The 18419-nt window shown below is 48.8% G+C and overlaps 1 protein-coding gene across 1 annotated transcript in view; it reads right to left on the bottom strand.

Moving 5' to 3' along the window:
* The window catches only part of gnav1 (guanine nucleotide binding protein (G protein) alpha v1), a 148568-nt gene that overhangs the window by 79262 nt on the left and 50887 nt on the right, over window positions 1-18419 (bottom strand). The window contains 1 exon segment of the mRNA XM_070857837.1: window positions 3692-3784. Coding sequence (XP_070713938.1) covers window positions 3692-3784 — 93 coding nt within the window.

Raw genomic sequence — 18419 nt, 5'->3', positions numbered from 1 at the left:
CCTCCACCTTGTCGAGCCCTCTTATACGTTTTCGATAAGATCACCTCTCATTCTTCTGAACTCCAATGAGTAGAATAGCAGTGCATTTGGAAAGAGGTAATATGATAGGTCCAAGTCAGCATGGATTTGTGAAAGGGAAATCATGCTTGACAAATCTTCTGGAATTTTTTGAGGATGTTTCCAGTAGAGTGGACAAGGGAGAACCAGTTGATGTGGTATATTTGGACTTTCAGAAGGCTTTCGACAAGGTCCCCACACAAGAGATTAATGTGCAAAGTTAAAGCACATGGGGTTGGGGGTAGTGTGCTGACATGGATTGAGAACTGGTTGTCAGACAGGAAGCAAAGAGTAGGAGTAAATGGATACTTTTCAGAATGGCAGGCAGTGACTAGTGGGGTACCGCAAGGTTCTGTGCTGGGGCCCCAGCTGTTTACACTGTACATTAATGATTTAGACGAGGGGATTAAATGTAGTATCTCCAAATTTGCGGATGACACTAAGTTGGGTGGCAGTGTGAGCTGCAAGGAGGATTCTATGAGGCTGCAGAGCGACTTGGATAGGTTAGGTGAGTGGGCAAATGCATGGCAGATGAAGTATAATGTGGATAAATGTGAGGTTATCCACTTTGGTGGTAAAAACAGAGAGACAGACTATTATCTGAATGGTGACAGATTAGGAAAAGGGGAGGTGCAAAGAGACCTGGGTGTCATGGTACATCAGTCATTGAAGGTTGGCATGCAGGTACAGCAGGCGGTTAAGAAAGCAAATGGCATGTTGGCCTTCGTAGCGAGGGGATTTGAGTACAGGGGCAGGGAGGTGTTGCTACAATTGTACAGGGCCTTGGTGAGGCCACACCTGGAGTATTGTGTACAGTTTTGGTCTCCTAACCGGAGGAAGGACATTCTTGCTATTGAGGGAGTGCAGCGAAGGTTCACCAGACTGATTCCCGGGATGGCGGGACTGACCTATCAAGAAAGACTGGATCAACTGGGCTTGTATTCACTGGAGTTCAGAAGAATGAGAGGGAACCTCATAGAAACGTTTAAAATTCTGACGGGGTTAGACAGGTTAGATGCAGGAAGAATGTTCCCAATGTTGGGGAAGTCCAGAACCAGGGGACACAGTCTAAGGATAAGGGGGAAGCCATTTAGGACCGAGATGAGGAGGAATTTCTTCACCCAGAGAGTGGTGAACCTGTGGAATTCTCTACCACAGAAAGTTGTTGAGGCCAATTCACTAAATATATTCAAAAAGGAGTTAGATGAAGTCCTTACTACTAGGGGGATCAAGGGGTATGGTGAGAAAGCAGGAATGGGGTACTGAAGTTGCATGTTCAGCCATGAACTCATTGAATGGCGGTGCAGGCTCGAAGGGCCGAATGGCCTACTCCTGCACCTATTTTCTATGTTTCTATGTTTCTAACCTACTCAACCTATCTTCATAGTCAACCCCCTCATCTCCGGAATCAACCGAGTGAAACTTCACAAGTGAATTAAATTCAGGTCGGGTGAGGTGCTGGATGGTAGCCAGGGCCCACAGAACTTTAGCCCAGGAGAAAAGTGGTGCGAGACAGAATACCCTGTGACCCGCCCAGCACAATGTACAGCTCTGTATAACTGGAGCAACACTGCCACCCGCTGGTGGTAACTGTACTGCTCGACATAACCATAGCTCATTGCACAATACACTCGAGCCACTGCACTTCGAGAACAGTACAAATAAACTGTTATCATTTAGTAATTGAGCTACTGACCATGCATCAGATGCATTTAATACTGTGGAACTATGAGCTGCCAGAGAAAGTAGAATTAAAAGTTTATATAGAATGTATAGCACAGGAATAGGCCATTGGGCCCAACGGGTCCGTGCTGATGTTTATGCTCCACACGAGCCACCTCATCTCACGCCATCGACACAACCTTCCATTCCTTTCTCCCTTATCCACCTACCCCCTGCAGTTTGGAAGAATGGAGGTGACCTCATTGAAACTTGCAAGATTCTGAGGGGGATTGACAGGGTAGATGCTGGGAGGTTGTTTCCCCCCGGGCTGAAGTGTCTCGAACCGGGGGTCACAGTCTCAGGATAAGGGGTCGGCCATTTAGGGCTGAGATGAGGAGGAATTTCTTCACTCACTCAGAGGGTGGTGAATCTTTGGAATTCTCTGCCTCAGAGGGCTGTGGGTGCTCAGTCGTTATATTCAAGGCTGAGATCGAGAAGATTTTTGGATTCTAGGGGGATTAAGGGATATGGGGATCGGGCCGGAAAGTGGAGCCGAGGTCAAAGATCAGCCATGATCATATTGAATGGCGGAGCAGGCTCGAGGGACCGAATGGCTGACTCCTGTTCCTAATTCTTATGTTATGTTCTTAAGTGCATCTATGAGACTCACCTTAACTACTCCCTGTGGCAGCGAGTTCCACATTCTGACCGCTCTCTGGGTAAAGAAGTTTCTCCATGAATTCCCCATTGGATTTATTGGTGACTATCTTCTATTGATGGAAGTCAGATATCCCCCCCCCACCCTCGCCCCACCACCCCTCAGGTAAATGTCAGCGAGACTGATCCCATCACTTCTGGTCCTTCCCGGAAACTCCGCAACCTCATATCCCGTCCCATCCCCCACCCTGGCTCCTCGCCTCAGACTAAAATCTCACCGTGGACTTTTTCCCATCCTTTATATTCTCCATTACTGGATTGCAACAGAAATGAAAAATACTGTTTACATTTTGACATTGGAGAGAAATGGGGCGTGTGAGAGACACTGATCTCAGAGATGACCCAAGGCTGGAGGATTTTGAATGTATTTGTTCCTGGGATGTGGGCGTCGCTGGCAAGACCGGCATTTATTGCCCATCCCTAATTGCCCCTCGAGAAGGTGGTGGTGAGCCGCCTTCTTGAACCGTTGCAGTCCCGTGTGGTGAAGGTGCTCCCACAGTGCTGTTAGGGAGGGAGTCCCAGGATTTTGACCCAGCGACGATGAAGGAACGGACGATATATTTCCAAGTCGGTGTGAGACTTGGAGGGGAACGTGGAGGTGGTGGTGTTCCCATGCGCCCGCTGCCCTTGTCCTTCTAGGTGGTAGAGGTCGCGGGTTTGGGAGGTGCTGTCTTGCTGGGTGGAAATGGGGGAAGACTCCAAAGTCGAAAACACTGGGAGGGAGAGATTAACAGACCTTACCAGAGTATTCCAGCAACAGATTACTGGTGGGGAAATAGGGTGGGAAAGGGGGAAAAAACCTAATGTGTATCTGAGACGTGTAATCACCATTCTACGGAGAAGCCTCAAGCTGAAATGGAATCACACAGCACAGGAAGCCGTTCAGCCCATCTTCCCTGTGCTGGCTCTTTGAAAAAGCTAATTAGTTGCACTCCCCACCCCCTCCCCCACAGTCCTACAAAATATTTATCCAACTCCCCTTTTTGAGAGTCACTATTGAATCTGTTTCCACTGCCCTTCCAGGCACCGTGTTCCCGATCACAACAATCCGCTACGTAATAATTAAAATCTCACGTATCCCCCCGCCCTGGGACTTGGTGCCGATTATCTTAAATCTGTTGGGGGATTTAATCAAATAACTGGGTGGTTGGAGAGTAAGCCTCGGGAGACAGGCGAGAGGACAGGACCGATGTCCCGCGTCACTTGGACGCTGTGACCGAGACCGACAGCAACGCCTCCCGCTCCGACCCCTTACCGTATTCTTGGGGCTGGCCAGATTAATCCTCAGGATCCCCATGCCTTGGAGCACAAACTTCATCGAGTTGAGGAGATTGTCTAGAACAGCGGGCTAAAGGGAGGAAGAAGGGGATAAAACCCACCGATTAGCTGACAGGAGATGCTAAAAACACTTGAACGCGAGCGGGAACAACAATAAGTTGTTGCATTTATATAGCACCTTAAACGCGGCAGAAAACATCCCAAGACGCTGAACAGGAATGATTATTAAAACGCAATTTGGCAATGTGGCCACGTGAAGAGGCGTTAGGAGAGGTGACCAAAGTGGTAGGTTTTAAGGAGCGTCTTAAAAGGAAAGAGGGTGAAGGGTGGAGAGGGTTAGGGAGGGAATGTGAACGCTTGGGGCCCAGGAATGCTGGAAGCATGGCTGCCAATGGTGGAAATCAGAGGGGGGGGGGGGGGGGGATTGGGATTACACGAGGGGTCAGAATTGGAGGAGCGCACTTATCTCGGAGGGTTGTAGGGGCCGAACAGGTTAAAAACTGGTGGAACAACTTTGAACAGGAGTATGTCTGCAGGCAGAGAGCAATCAATCCACAGCTTTTCAGCTCAACACTGCGGCAGTGAAGGCCTCAAGACTTGTTCCAAGAGCCGGTTACAGCATGTCACCCGGGAAACGTAGGCTGAAGATGGGCCAAATGGCCTTTCCCCAAAGCCCAGCTGTCCCGTGAAACACCAGCTCGATTAGAACTGGATTCACCCTGCAACTGCCTGGTGTAAAAGGGCATTGTGTGTCAGTGGGAAGAAAATGGAGAGCGATCCCGCAGTATGGAACCGGCTCCCTCTGCCCGAAGGTTCAGCGAGTTCGGTCGGTCGTGCGTGGGTAGGGTGCGGGGCGAGGAGGAGCTGGGAGAGCAGCACGGCGGAGCGATGACGTACTGTGCCATGGCCCAGGGGAGGGGGGGGGAAAAAAGAGAGTGGGGGCAGCCAGTCACCCTCGGAGAAAGCACCAGATCTTTCAGTACATAGCGAATATTTTAAAAATACACGTGCACAGGTTTGTGTCAAATCTTCCTCATTCTGAATTCCTGTTCCCACATTTATACTGGCAATTTGAAAAGAAACACAGAAATAACTTGCGTTGATATAGCGCCTTTTTATGATCTCAGAATGTCCCGAAGCATTTTACAGCCAATGAAGTACTTTTGGACTGTAGTCACTTTTGTAATGTGGGAAACGCAGCAGCCAATCTGCGCACAGTAAGCTCCCACAAACAGCAATGTGATAATGACCAGATCATCCGTTTTACTGATGTTAATTGAGGGATAATTTGCTAATTTGTCACATTGTAATTACCTCCTGCAGCCAGTGGTGGCTCTGCAGTGCCTCAGAATCACAGCACAGGAGGCAGCCATTCGGCCCATCGTGCCTTTGCCGGCTCTTTGTTAGAGCAATCCAATTAGTTCCCCCGCCACTTGCTCTTTCCCCATAGCCCTACAAATTTTCCCCTTCAACTAGATGTCCTATTCCCTTTTGGCAAGTTACCATCGAATCTGCTTCCATTGCCCTTTCAGCCAGATCACCACAACTCGCTGTGTAAAGATAATTCTCATCTCTCCTCTCGTGCACTTGCAATCTCCCAAATCGTCAACACGGAATCTCTTCCACTTCAAGTAACTCTGTTTCTCTGCTACCAAGGCCCCCTCTGCTCTCAGGTGGAGGTTAAACCGAGACCCCATTTACCCTCTCAGGTGGACGTTAAACCGAGGCCCCGTCTGCTCTCTCAGGTGGACGCTAAAGATCCCACGGCACTATTTCAAAGACAAGCAGGGGAGTTATCCCCGGTGTCCTGGGGCCAATATTTATCCCTCAATCAACATCAGTAAAACAGATTATCTGGGTCATTATCACATTGCTGTTTGTGGGAGCTTGCTGCGCGCAAATTGGCTGCCTGCGTTTCCCACCTTACATCAGTGACTACACTCCAAAAGTACTTCATTGGCTGTGAAGCGCTTTGGGATGTCCTGGGGTCATAAAAGGCGCTATATAAATGCAAGTTCTTTGTTTCTCTTTTCAAATTGCCAGCAGCTGTTATTTAACGATAAACAATATAACACCGAAGCATTTGATTAAAAAAAAATAAGGATTTTAAAACAGGAATTGAATTTCAGTTGGCGTACAGCTGGTTCAATTACGCCCTGCCTCTAATCCTTCACCACCAGAACACTACGGATGGTCTCGACTCCGACTGCAATACCGTGGGGGACGCGGCCAGGACTGGTGATGCTCTCATAGCCAAATAGTCAGCGGGCACACAATGCACGCACGCGAAACGGCCACTTGGTGAAGTGAGAGGAGAGCTCCTCAGCAAGAAGTTCAGGAAAGAGGGGCGACTGGGTACAGCGCTATTAAACCTGGCTTCCAGCTCGCGATAATAGAAACATAGAAAATAGGTGCAGGAGTAGGCCATTCGGCCCTTCGAGCCTGCACCACCATTCAATAAGATCATGGCTGATCATTCCCTCAGTACCCCTTTCCTGCTTTCTCTCCATACCCTTTGATCCCTTTAGCCGTAAGGGCCACATCTAACTCCCTCTTGAATATATCCAATGAACTGGCATCAACTCTCTGCTGCCGCAGGGCAGGGGGGAAGCGGTTTCGGTAATTTGGCAACAGGAACCGTGAAGCAATCAGTATGAAGGACCTGTAACACAATACTGGAAGAGCAGGGCACGCACGCCCTGTGCCCGGAGAGAAAGGAGGGTGATTATATACTCCCCGGCAATTCAATATGCACAAGGTAGCAATTTGGAGATCAGCAAAGTTGTATGAATGACGCAATCCCAATCCATCAAGCGTTTATGAATGGAACAGTACCAATCTATGCGACACACACCTGATAAAACCACCCGCAAAGTCTGCTAACTCTCATTCAGCTTGCGACGACCAAGTTTATGAAACTGAAGTAAATGATTTACTGAGTTAATGAACAGTGGCCCCCCCCGCTGTGACAGCCTCGCCGGGGGAGGGGTGGGCCCAGGAACAGTGTGTGCTAACCTGTACACCGGTTATGCCGACGGCACTGGGCTGGGGGGCGATAGTGGAGTCAGCAATATCCAGTCAGGCCCAAACAAGGTTAAATGCTCAACTCAGGAAGCCCCCATTTTATGAGCATCACAGTTACACGCAGGTAGACGTAGAGAAGACGTTTCCACTCGTCGGGCAGACCAGAACCAGGGCCCATAAATACAAGATAGTCCCAAAAAAATCCAACAGGGAGTCCAGGAGACACTTCTTTACAACAACAACTTGTATTTATATAGCGCCTTTAACGTAGTGAAACGTCCCAAGGTGCTTCACAGGAGAATTATGAGACTAAAAATTTGACACCGAGCCACATAAGGAGAAATTAGGGCAGGTGACCAAAAGCTTGGTCAAAGAGCTAGCTTTAAGAAGCGTCTTCAAGGAGGAAAGAGAGGCAGAGAGGCGGCGAGGAGCTAGCTTTAAGAAGCGTCTTCAAGGAGGAAAGAGAGGCAGAGAGGCGGCGAGGTTTAGGCAGCGAGTTCCAGAGCTTGGGGCCCAGGCAACAGAAGGCACGGCCACCAATGGTTGAACGATTATCTTCACCCAGAGGGTGGTTAGAATGTGGAACTCACTACCACAGGGAGTGGCTGAGGTGAATAGTATCGATGCATTTAAGGGGAAGCTGGATAAACACACGAGGGAGAAGGGAATTGAAGGATATGTCGATGGGGTGAGAGTAAGGAGGGCGAGAGGAGGCTCGTGTGGAGCACAAACACCGGCACGGACCAGCTGGGCCTATTATGACTGTAATGCACTTATGAATGACGTCACGAGGCAATGTGTTGTACTCAAACTGTCGTGACCTTGGTCCTTTATTCGTAACTCGAGTGAGGCACAAGCATGGTGGGCAGCCTTTTATACTGGGCCCTGCCACCAGGGCAGGAAACCCCCAGTCTCCACCAGTTGCACCCTCTAGTGGTGCCAGCATAGTATATACACGATGTGAACCTTATTTATAGTACATCAGGTAAACAAGTCTCCATCTTATGCAACCACACAGCGACTACATAGAGAGTACATCCATAGTCTGCATATACAACAGGGCCGAATGGCCTGTTTCTGTGCTGTACAATTCTATGTAACTTGGGTTTGTTTTTAAACTGGGCCATTCAGAATTGAGGGCAGGGGGTAAATGGACAGGGCGGGGTGACATCGAGCTGTGCAGAATAATACGGCCTGGAATTTGTTCGATGGTCAGCATTGGGCCATTCATAAAACCTCTGATAGCTCAATTTCCGGGTGGGCGTGTGATTGACCTGGGCAAAGGGGGAGGAATAGCAGCTACAACTGCTGTTCCCTCTTTCAGGGCATTAGCCGATGACAAGATCAGCCTTGGTTGCGATGTGTCACTGTGTCGAATAGCCTACCTGCATTCACGGTTTAGGTGCAAACATAAATGTGAGGTACCAGTTGGGGGGGGGGGGGGGGGGAAGATAAGATTGTTGGGGGGGGGGGGGGGGGGTTATGTGTGGGGGGAGGGGGCTGCTGGATCTCCGCACGGGTCAGCCCTCCCAGGAGGGGATGACGACAACGATCACTGATCCGGGCACACTGCTGTCGGAGAAGCTTCACCCTTTCACCGAGCCAGTGCTGCGTTTAGCGTGTGTGGGCCAGTGGAACGAGAGAGACAATGTCCTGTACGCTGGGAATGGTCGACTCGCTGCCGTTATGTTCCTGTCTGTGCTTCTTTAATGCACTCATTCATTGACTAAACAACTGCAAGGAAGGTGAAGTTCTTTATTGTACTCAAGAAGCCCTTTAGAAATAAATTCTTGGACTTATTGTCCACAAGTTTTATTTATATAGCGACTTTAACATAGTAAAACACCCCAAGGCGATTCCCCAGGAGCGCTATCAAACAACATTTGACACTGAGCCGCAAAAGGAGGTATTCGGACAGGTGACCAAAAGCTTGATCAAAGCGGTAGGATTTAAGGAGCATCTTCAAAGAGGAGAGAGGGGGAGAGAGGCGGAGGGGTTTAGGGAGGGAGTTCCTTGGGGCCGAGACAACTTAAGGCACAGCCACTAATGGTGGAACAATTATACAGCATCTTTCATAACCTCAGGATGTCCCAAAGCACTTTACAGCTAATAACATTCTTTTTGGAGTGCAGTCACTGTTGTAATGTGGGAAACACGGCAGCCAATTTGCACCCAGCAAGCTCCCACAAACAGCAATGTGATAAAGACCAGCTGATCTATTTTTAGTGATGCTGATTGAGAGATAAATATTGGCCCCAGGACACCGGGAGAACTCCCCTGCTCTTCTTCGAAATAGTGCCGTGGGATCTTTTATGTCCACCTGAGGGGGCAGACGGGGCCTCGGTTTAACGTCTCATCTGAAAAACGGCACCTCCGACAGTGCATCACTGCACTGGGAGTGTCAGCCTGGATTTGTGCGCTCAAGTCTCAAAATGGTTGCACTGAGAAACTTAAGTGTAAAGGTTTACACAATAATCATACGAGACGAAGGGCCCAAGTTTCCACAGGATAAAAAACGGGCGCCTCTCCGAGCTGGGCGCCCGTTTTTCGCGCCTAAAACGGCGCCAGAAAAAAAAAACGCGCGATTCTGGAGCGCTTTGCAGCTCCTTGTCTGTTTGGCGCGGCACCCAGGGGGGCGGAGCCTACACTTGCGCCGATTTTGTAAGTGGGAGGGGGCGGGTACTATTTAAATTAGTTTTTTTCCTGCCGGCAACCCTGCGCGTGCGCGTTGGAGCGTTCACGCATGCGCAGTGTGAAGGAAACATTGGCACTCGGCCATTTTTGTAGTTCTTTGTAGCTGTTTAATTTTTGAACATTTTTTTAATAAAAGCACATTGCCCTTCCATGATCAGCACTGAGGCTTCTTGCAGCCTTCTCACTGTCTCCTTCCCCTCCCTCCCCGCCACGGCAACAAACGGCGGTTTCCTTCCCCTCCCTCCCCTCCGCGGCAACGAACGATGGCTGAAGCACTTTTACACAGGTAGGAAGATGATTTATTTAATCTTTTCTTTGCTTACAAATGTTTATTCAGGTTGAATTTATTTGTATAATATTTGTAGAAGTAGAAATAAGGATTTATTATAGAATTTAATGACTTCCCTCCCCCCCCCCCCCCTCGTTCTGGACGCCTAATTTGTAACCTGCGCCTGATTTTTTAATGTGTAGAACAGGTTTTTTCAGTTCTACAAAAATCTTCACTTGCTCCATTCTAAGTTAGTTTGGAGTACATTTTCACTGTGGAAACTTTCAAATCAGACGTCAGTGGTTGGACACGCCCCCTTTTGAAGAAAAAATTCTGTTCCAAAGTGGAACTGTTCTACCTGACTAGAACTGTAGAAAATAAAATGTGGAGAATTGCGATTTCTAAGATAGTCCGTTCTCCACCAGTTGCTCCTAAAAATCAGCCACAAATCATGTGGAAACTTGGGCCCCAAGTACTGGGTGGTCCTCACTCCAAACTCTAGCATATTTTACTCTGGTCTGTTCCCCTCCCTCCCTCCAATAATCTTCTACATATTTGTTTTCCCCCAATGGGCACCTGGCCATTTTCAGCAGTTTGCGGGAAAGTAAATGCTTTGTCTGACACCAGCCAGGGCAAAGAGTCTATGACAAGCCCCAGCAGCACCACACACACACACACACAGAGGGCTTTTAATTATTGTTGCATTGCTGACAACATTGCCTTCAATCTGGTCAAGTCCCAGGGTTAAACATGCAGGAGGCCAGGGCAGTGGTGTTGGTACACTGAACCACAACAGTTTACATTTATACAGCGCATTAAACACCGCAAAACCTCCCAACGTGCTTCACCAAAGCATCATCAGTAAACACATTCTGGACACAGTCATGTATGTACTTTTGGGATCACTAGCCACTAGATGGCGTCATTGTTGGAGGCCATTGGGCTGCACACATGTGTGTGCAGCCCAAGTATAAAAGGCCAGCCATTTTGTATATTAGTCACTTTGGGCCTTAAAGCAGAGCCATACATAGAAACATAGAAACTAGGTACAGGAGTAGGCCATTCAGCCCTTCGAGCCCACACCACTATTCAATATCATGGCTGATCATTCACCTCAGTACCCCTTTCCTGCTTTCTCTCCATACCCCTTGATCCCTTTAGCCTCAAGAGCCTTATCTAACTCCCCCTTGAATATATCCAATGAACTGGCATCAACAACTCTCTGCGGTAGAGAATTCCACAGGTTAACAACTCTCTGAGTGAAGAAGTTTCTCCTCATCTCAGTCCTAAATGGTTTACCCCTTATCTTTAGACTATGTCCCCTGGTTCTAGACTTCCCCAACATCGGGAACATTCTTCCTGTAACTAACCTGTCCAGTCCCGTCAGAATTTTATATGTTTCTATGAGATCCCCTCTCATCCTTCTAAATTCCAGTGAATACAGGCCCAGTTGATCCAGTCTCTCCTCATATGACAGTCCTGCCATCCCGGGAATCAGTTTGGTGAACCTTCGCTGCACTCCCTTAATAGCAAGAACGGCCTTCCTCAGATTAGGAGACCAAAACTGAACACAATATTCCAGGTGAGGCCTCACTAACCTCTTGGAGTTAAACAGTACTCAGTCTAACAGTTATTGCATACACAACAGACACCGAGGTACAGAAGGAGATATTGGGGCAGGAGACCAGAAGCTTGGTCAAAGAGGCAGGTTTCAAGGAGTGTCTCCAAAGTGACAGTCCTGTGCTACACCAGCTCAAAGGCAGCCCCCTCGTTCAACAGGTTTACTCACAGTTGCCAACTCTGGTTGGGTTTATTCCTGGAGGTTTCGTCACATGACCTCCCGCCTCCAAACGCCTGCCCCTGCCCCCGCCCTCCCTCCCACCATTGGTCAGCCAACATGTCCATGCAGCTTCCCAGCCAATTGGGAAGCTAAGAGATGCTTTGTTACGCGATTGATGACTCAGTCAAACAATCTCGGTTCCCGTCTCCAATATTGTTACAAATTGAAATGTTCAAAGAAAGTGACAAAACCACCCATTTTTGTTACTGCCCCAGTGACGTTTGTCCTGGGGATGGGTCTCCCATTCCGTCGACTGCCGGCCAATCACGGCAGGGTGGCAATGCTCGGTCTGTGGTGTCAGGGACCTCCGAGCGGCCAGACCATCAATCCCACACCGCGCCGTTACTTCCAGCTCCGGATCGCCATGGTTACCACTCGGTGGGAGTGGCACGCAGGCTTGGTTTCTGGAGCAATCTGCTCGCGAGATTGCAGCTGCCATACTTTGCCACATTGCTCTAGCTGGCATCCTGCCCCATGATAAACAGCCCACCCAGCGGTGGTTCAGCACCCAGTGCCCCTGCCTTTCCCCACCATGCTCAGTGACCACCGAACCGGTCCTCTCACTCTCTCTCTCTCAAAAGTAACCATGGAAACGATGCCCTGTTGTGTGCGCGCAAGTAGCCCGGGGCCAGCAATTGCTAGAACATTCTGCAAATGGCTGACTAGTGTCACTACAGCAACAATTGATCTTCCTGCAGTCGACGTAAACACAGCTCATTAAATACCATCAACCGCGTCGAAAGGTAACCAGGGCAGTAGGGCTGGGATTCGAACTAACTGCCAGCTTTTGCATTGGTCTATCGCAACCCCCTGCCACTGCACGGGGGTCTCCTACTGTCAGCCACACGTACAAACACAGTTTCCGTTCAGTCAGCAGTCCCTCCCTAAACCTCCTCCTCTCAGACACCGTGACTCAGTGGGCAGCGCTCTCGCCTCCGAGTCAGAGGTTGTGGGTTCAAGTCCCACTCCAGAGACTGGAGCACAATAAATTTAGGCTGACACTCCAGTGCGGTGCTGAGGGAGCGCTGCACTGTCGGAGGTGCTGTCTTTCGGATGAGACGTTAAACCGAGGTCCTGTCTGCTCTCTCAGGTGGACGTAAAAGATCCCACAGCACTATTTCGAAGAAGAGCAGGGGAGTTATCCCCGGTGTCCTGGTCAATATTTATTCCTCAATCAACATAACAAAAAACAGATTATCTGGTCATTATCACATTGCTGTTTGTGGGAGCTTGCTGTGCGCAAATTATAAATCTGACCACACTTCAAAAAGTACTTCATTGGCTCTATAGCGCTTTGTGACGTCTGGTGATCGTGAAAGGCGCTATATAGATGCAAGTCTTTCTTCTCTTATCTCATGAAGACATTGGCTCCTCGCTGAGAAACAGGTATACTCTGGCATCTCTGCCGAGTAGGCAATACCCACGTGTGAAGCTTGTATGCGGGTCTACAGCCCACTGAACTGCTGCCGACTATATCTGCCGGACTCATATCCAACAGGCCCCACAGTGGCTCCAGCTCCCTTGATTTGTCTGTTGTTCGCCCTCCCTATCTCTGTAATCTCCTCCAGCCTCACAACCCCCTCCCCCGCGCTCCTCCAATTCTGTCCTCGAGCATCCCCGATTATAATCGCTCCGCCATCGGTGGCCATGCCTTCTGTTTGCCTGGGCCCCAAGCTCTGGAACTCCCTGCCTAAACCTCTCCACCTCTCTAACCTCCTTCAAGACGCTCCTTAAAACCTCCCCCTTTGACCAAGCCCCTGCGCTAATTTCTTCTTGTGCGGCTCGGTGTCAAATTTATTTGTTTTGTCTGATCACCCTCCTGTGAAGCACCTTGGGACGTTTCACGATGTTAAAGGCGCTATATAAATTAAATTTGTTGTTGAAAAATGCGGAGCATTTAAAAAAAAAAAATACATGTTTATATTTCCATTTTCTTTAAATACTTTTGTTAATAGTTATAGAACTATTGGAAATTTGGAAGTTGCAGTGCCGGGCAAAGACTGAGTGAATACATTGCTTCAAGCTGTGCTGCTGGGGAGAGGCCGTGGGGAGTGGGCTACCCACAGCAGCAGGCCAGGCTAGGGCCGTGGAGATGCCAGGATGGATCAATGCTCCAGACTCTTTCCCGGCGACCCTTGGTGATTAAGGAACACAGGGCCGGATTAAGGGCCTTGGGCAAACTGATCCAAATGGGCCTATAGTTACGTTTGTTCATCTTCATTACATTACGTTTATGATTCTGATTCTGAAAACATATTCAACAATGAAAGCATATATTCTGTATCAAGTAGGTATATATTCTACACAAGAAATCGGAGCAGGAGTCGGCCATTTGGCCCCTCGAGCCTGCTCCGCCATTCAATAAGATCATGGCTGCTCTGATCCTGGACTCAGCTCCACTTCCCTGCCCGCTCCCCATAACCCTTTACTCCACTATCGCTCAAAAATCTGTCTATCTCCGCCTTAAATATATTCAATGACCCAGCCTCCACAGCTCTCTGGGACAGAGAATTCCACAGATTCACAACCCTCAGAGAAGAAATTCCTCCTCATCTCAGTTTTAAACGGGCGGCCCCTTATTCTAAGACGATGGGCTCAATTTTCCTCGAGCCCGTTTTCTGGTGTATTGCCAGAGTTGCGCCGCTTAATTAGGTAAATAAATGCGCCAGAGAAAAATCTCCGACGTTTCCCCGATGTTTGGGCTGTAATCTGCAGCCGCGCGGAGCGGCCAGTCGCCTCGGGGGGGCGGAGCCTGCGCTCTGCGCTGGAAAAAAGTGCCGGGCCTTCTGCACATGCCTGGGGGGGGGAAGAAAAGTGACGTTCTTGACGCCGCTGAAATGGCTACACATGCGCCGTAGAGCTCAGAGAAAGGCGAATGGCAGGCAGTATTGGCTTGTGGATGGCAGCCATGAGAGGCGGCGACAGGGAATGGGTGGGCAGCATCAGGCCACAGGACTCATTTTGGGTCCTTCAAGATTGCTCAGGGGTAAGTAAGTAACATCACCACCTAGTTTGGAGACCGGGCTTAAAGGACTCAAGTCAGAGGTCGGTAAAATGAATAGGGAGTGTAATTATGACGGAAAGCAGGCATGAGAATTTCCATCACAGGAAAGTATTACAGGAAATAAGTCTGACAGTTTAGTGGGAGAAAGAGGGAGAATGTGAGATAGAATAGAACAAATTTGAGAGAGGAATGGCATCACGATTACGATACCAGGCCACTGATGCAACTCTCAAGAGACTGAACTCATAACTACCACCCAATACCATCAAAGATCAGTGACGCAAACTGAAGTATTTCCTTGTAGTCTAAAGAGTTTCACTGCAAATGGAAGCAACAGTGATGTCCTACTATGCAAGAACACTTCGACTGTCTGTAAACACTCCATTTTACTAGGGTTTGTACTTCGAGCTTGCTCCTTCCCCCACCGTTCCCAAGTATGTGCCTTCCCGATCTGTGGCCCCCCCCGACTACGTGCCTTCCCGATCTGTGCCCCCCCCCCCCCCCGCGAGTGCGTGCCTTCCCGGTCAGTTCCCTCCCTCCCTGCCGAGCCTCTCCGGTCCAGAGTGAGCATTGGTCCTGGTCCACTCCGTTTCCCGCCCCTATCTCAGGCCGAATGGCCTCCGATTTACCTACCTGCGCCGATTTCTTTAGCTCTCTGCAAGGGTTTCCTCGAGAGGGTTTCCTTACGCTGGCCTAAGTAGAAATGGAGTAACTATTAGCTGGCCAAAGTTGCCTAAATGGCCAGAATCGGCACGGGTGGCTGGTAACGCCCCCTTTTGAAGAAAAAAAACTTAACTAACCGAGTTACACTGGTGCAAATTGATTGGGGAAACTGGAGATTTTTAAGTTAGGCCAGAAAAACCAGCCTGCTCCAAAAAAATCGGCGCAAATACTGGAAGTATGCAGGTACAGCAAGTAATCAGGAAGGCAAATGGAATGTTGGCCTTTATTGCAAGGGGGATAGAGTATAAAAGCAGAGAAGTCCTGCTACAACTGTACAGGGTATTGGTGAGGCCACACCTGGAGTACTGCGTACAGTTTTGGTCTCTGTATTTAAGGAGGGATATACTTGCATTGGAGGCTGTTCAGAGAAGGTTCACTAGGTTGATTCTGGAGATGAGGGGGTTGACTTCTAAAGATAGGTTGAGCAGGTTGGGCTTTTTGTGTTTCATGCACAATTATTCTGGTAACATTGCAATACGAGATTCCTATACATATATGCAAATTTATCTCAATAACATGTGAAATAAAACAGGCTAATGCATATTGTGGTCTGTATATCGGTACAGTAGTGTATATAGGTACTTCTGTATCTAGGTATAAACAAGTGAATCTATTTTCCTCGATCTTGTTTTTCCTGTCTTATTGTCTATTCTATTCAGCCTATTTCGGAGGCCTTATATATTTTTTTCCTACATTTATTTGGTGGGCTTATGTTCTTTGGTGGGCCTGAGGTTGCAGCCCCATCCGCCCCGCGGTCAATCCGCCCCTTGAAGGAACATGAGAATTTTCCTCAGGTGATTCAATGAATGGGATAGAGCCTGCGAGAGCAGATTGTGCATTGGGTCATTCATGGCCCATTGACTCATGGTCAATAGAACAGGCCTGCTGACGGGCAGAATGGCCTCCTCTTGTTCAGTGCTTTCTTCCGATTTACCAGACATGGACTGCGTTCACTGTCGGCTCGCACGAGACAAGCTGACCTGGGGATGTGCGTATGAATACTGATTAAATCAGGTGTTGTACTGGGTACATTGTGCAGGGGAAGTGTTCAAAGCCAGGTGGGATTTACACGGCTGCTCTCAGACTGGCAGTGTAGTACAGGTGCAGCGTCCCCAATCCCGAACCCTCGGGACCGAGGTCCTTCCGCATTTCCCGTTTTTCCGGACTTTGGAACGTCTTTCTGACGTCACGAATCCGGAAACACCCGAGCCCAGGTTCGGGTACTTTTGGATTTCGGAACGTCAGAAAGGGGGGGGCGGGGTGGGGCCTACCTGCCGAGGAGCCACTCGGGCCGTCCTGGGCCGGCCGAGGTCGTCGTGAGGCAGGCCCCGCTAAGCATGTTGTTGGGCAGGACCCCGACGAGGTGGCCCTGAGGTCGGGCAGGGTCATCCGGTCCGGATTCCGGACGACCCTGCCACAAATCGTCCCGGAATTTGGAACATTCCGGAACTCCGGATTTTGGACGCTGCACCTGTCTAGCCGTGGCTCAGTGGGCAGCACTCTTGGTTCAAGTCCCACTCCAGGGACTTGAGCACATAAATCTTGGCTGACACTCCCAGTGCAGTGCTGAGGGAGTGCTGCACTGTCGGAGGTGCCGTCTTCCAGATGAGACGTTAAACCGAGGCCCCGTCTGCTCTCTCAGGTGGACAAAAAAAGATCCTCTGGCACTATTTCAAAGACGAGCAGGGAGTTATCCCCGGTGTCCTGGGGCCAATATTTATCCCTCAATCAATATAACAAAAAAACAGATTATCTGGTCATTATCACATTGCTGTTTGTGGGAGCTTGCTGTGCGCAAATTGACTGCCGCATTTCCCACATTACAACAGTGACCACACCCCAAAAATACTTCAGTGGCTGTAAAGCACTTTGACACATCCAGTGGTTGTGAAAGGCGCTATATAAATACAAGTCTTTCTTTTTTTCTTTCACTCTGGTCTCGGAGTCAGGTCAGGATTTCAAGCCCCTCTCCAGAGATTGCAGTACATAATCTCGGTTGACACTCCCAGTATAATACTAAGGGTGTGCTGCACTGTCTCTCAGATGAATTGTTAAACCGAGGCCCTGTCTGCGCTCTCAGGTGGATGTAAAATATCTGAGGCACTATTTCGAAGAGCAAAGGAGTTATGCCCAGTGTCCTGGCCAATATTTATCGCTCAACCAACATCATTGAAAAACACCATCAGGTAATGATCTCATTTCTATTTGTGGGAGCTTGCTGTGCGCAAATTGGGGGCTGCACTTCCCGACATTGCAGCAGTGTCTACATTTCAAAATTACTGCATTGGCTGTGAGGCATTTTGGAATGTCCCGAGAATGTAAAAGGCGTTATATAAATGCAAGATACACACACATACACATATATATATTAACCACTAAGGGAATAAGGGGAGTGGGCAGGGAAATGGACCCGAGTCCATGATCGGATCAGCCATGATCTTATTAAATGGCAGTGCAGGCTCGAGGGGCCGTATGGCCTGCTCCTATTTCTTATGTTCTTATATATTGATACAGATATACACACACACATACATATACACACAAAACTATACACACACACATAAAAATCCATCATTATCATAGGCAGTCCCTCATATTGCTTCCACGTCAAAAAGGGATGAGTTCACAGGTGTTTCAATGAAGGACCTAATATTCCAGATCCCGAACTACATGTTGAAGGGTGGAAGATGCCCGTGTGGGGATTTTTTTCAATGTGTGGTGACCGTTGCACACCAACCACCACACGGGCTTGACAGAACACACACACACACATATACACAAATATTATAATCCTATGAGGAGAGATCGAGTAGACTAGGCCTATATTCTCCAGAGTTTAGAAGAACGAGAGATGATCTCATTGGCAACCAGTAACTAGTGGGGTGCCGCAGGGATCAGTGCTGGGACCCCAACTATTTACAATCTATATTAACGACTTGGAAGAAGGGACTGAGTGTAACGTAGCCAAGTTTGCTGATGATACAAAGATGGGAGGAAAAGCAATGTGTGAGGAGGACACAACAAATTTGCAAAAGGACATAGACAGGCTAAGTGAGTGGGCAAAAATTTGGCAGATGGAGAATAATGCTGAAAAGTGAGAGGTCATGCACTTTGGCAGAAAAAAAATCAAAGAGCAAGTTATTATTTAACTG

This window comes from Pristiophorus japonicus, chromosome 16 (genome assembly GCF_044704955.1).
Source record: "Pristiophorus japonicus isolate sPriJap1 chromosome 16, sPriJap1.hap1, whole genome shotgun sequence".
NCBI classification, from domain to species: Eukaryota; Metazoa; Chordata; class Chondrichthyes; family Pristiophoridae; genus Pristiophorus; species Pristiophorus japonicus.
This window is presented reverse-complemented; position numbering and strand designations above follow the sequence as displayed.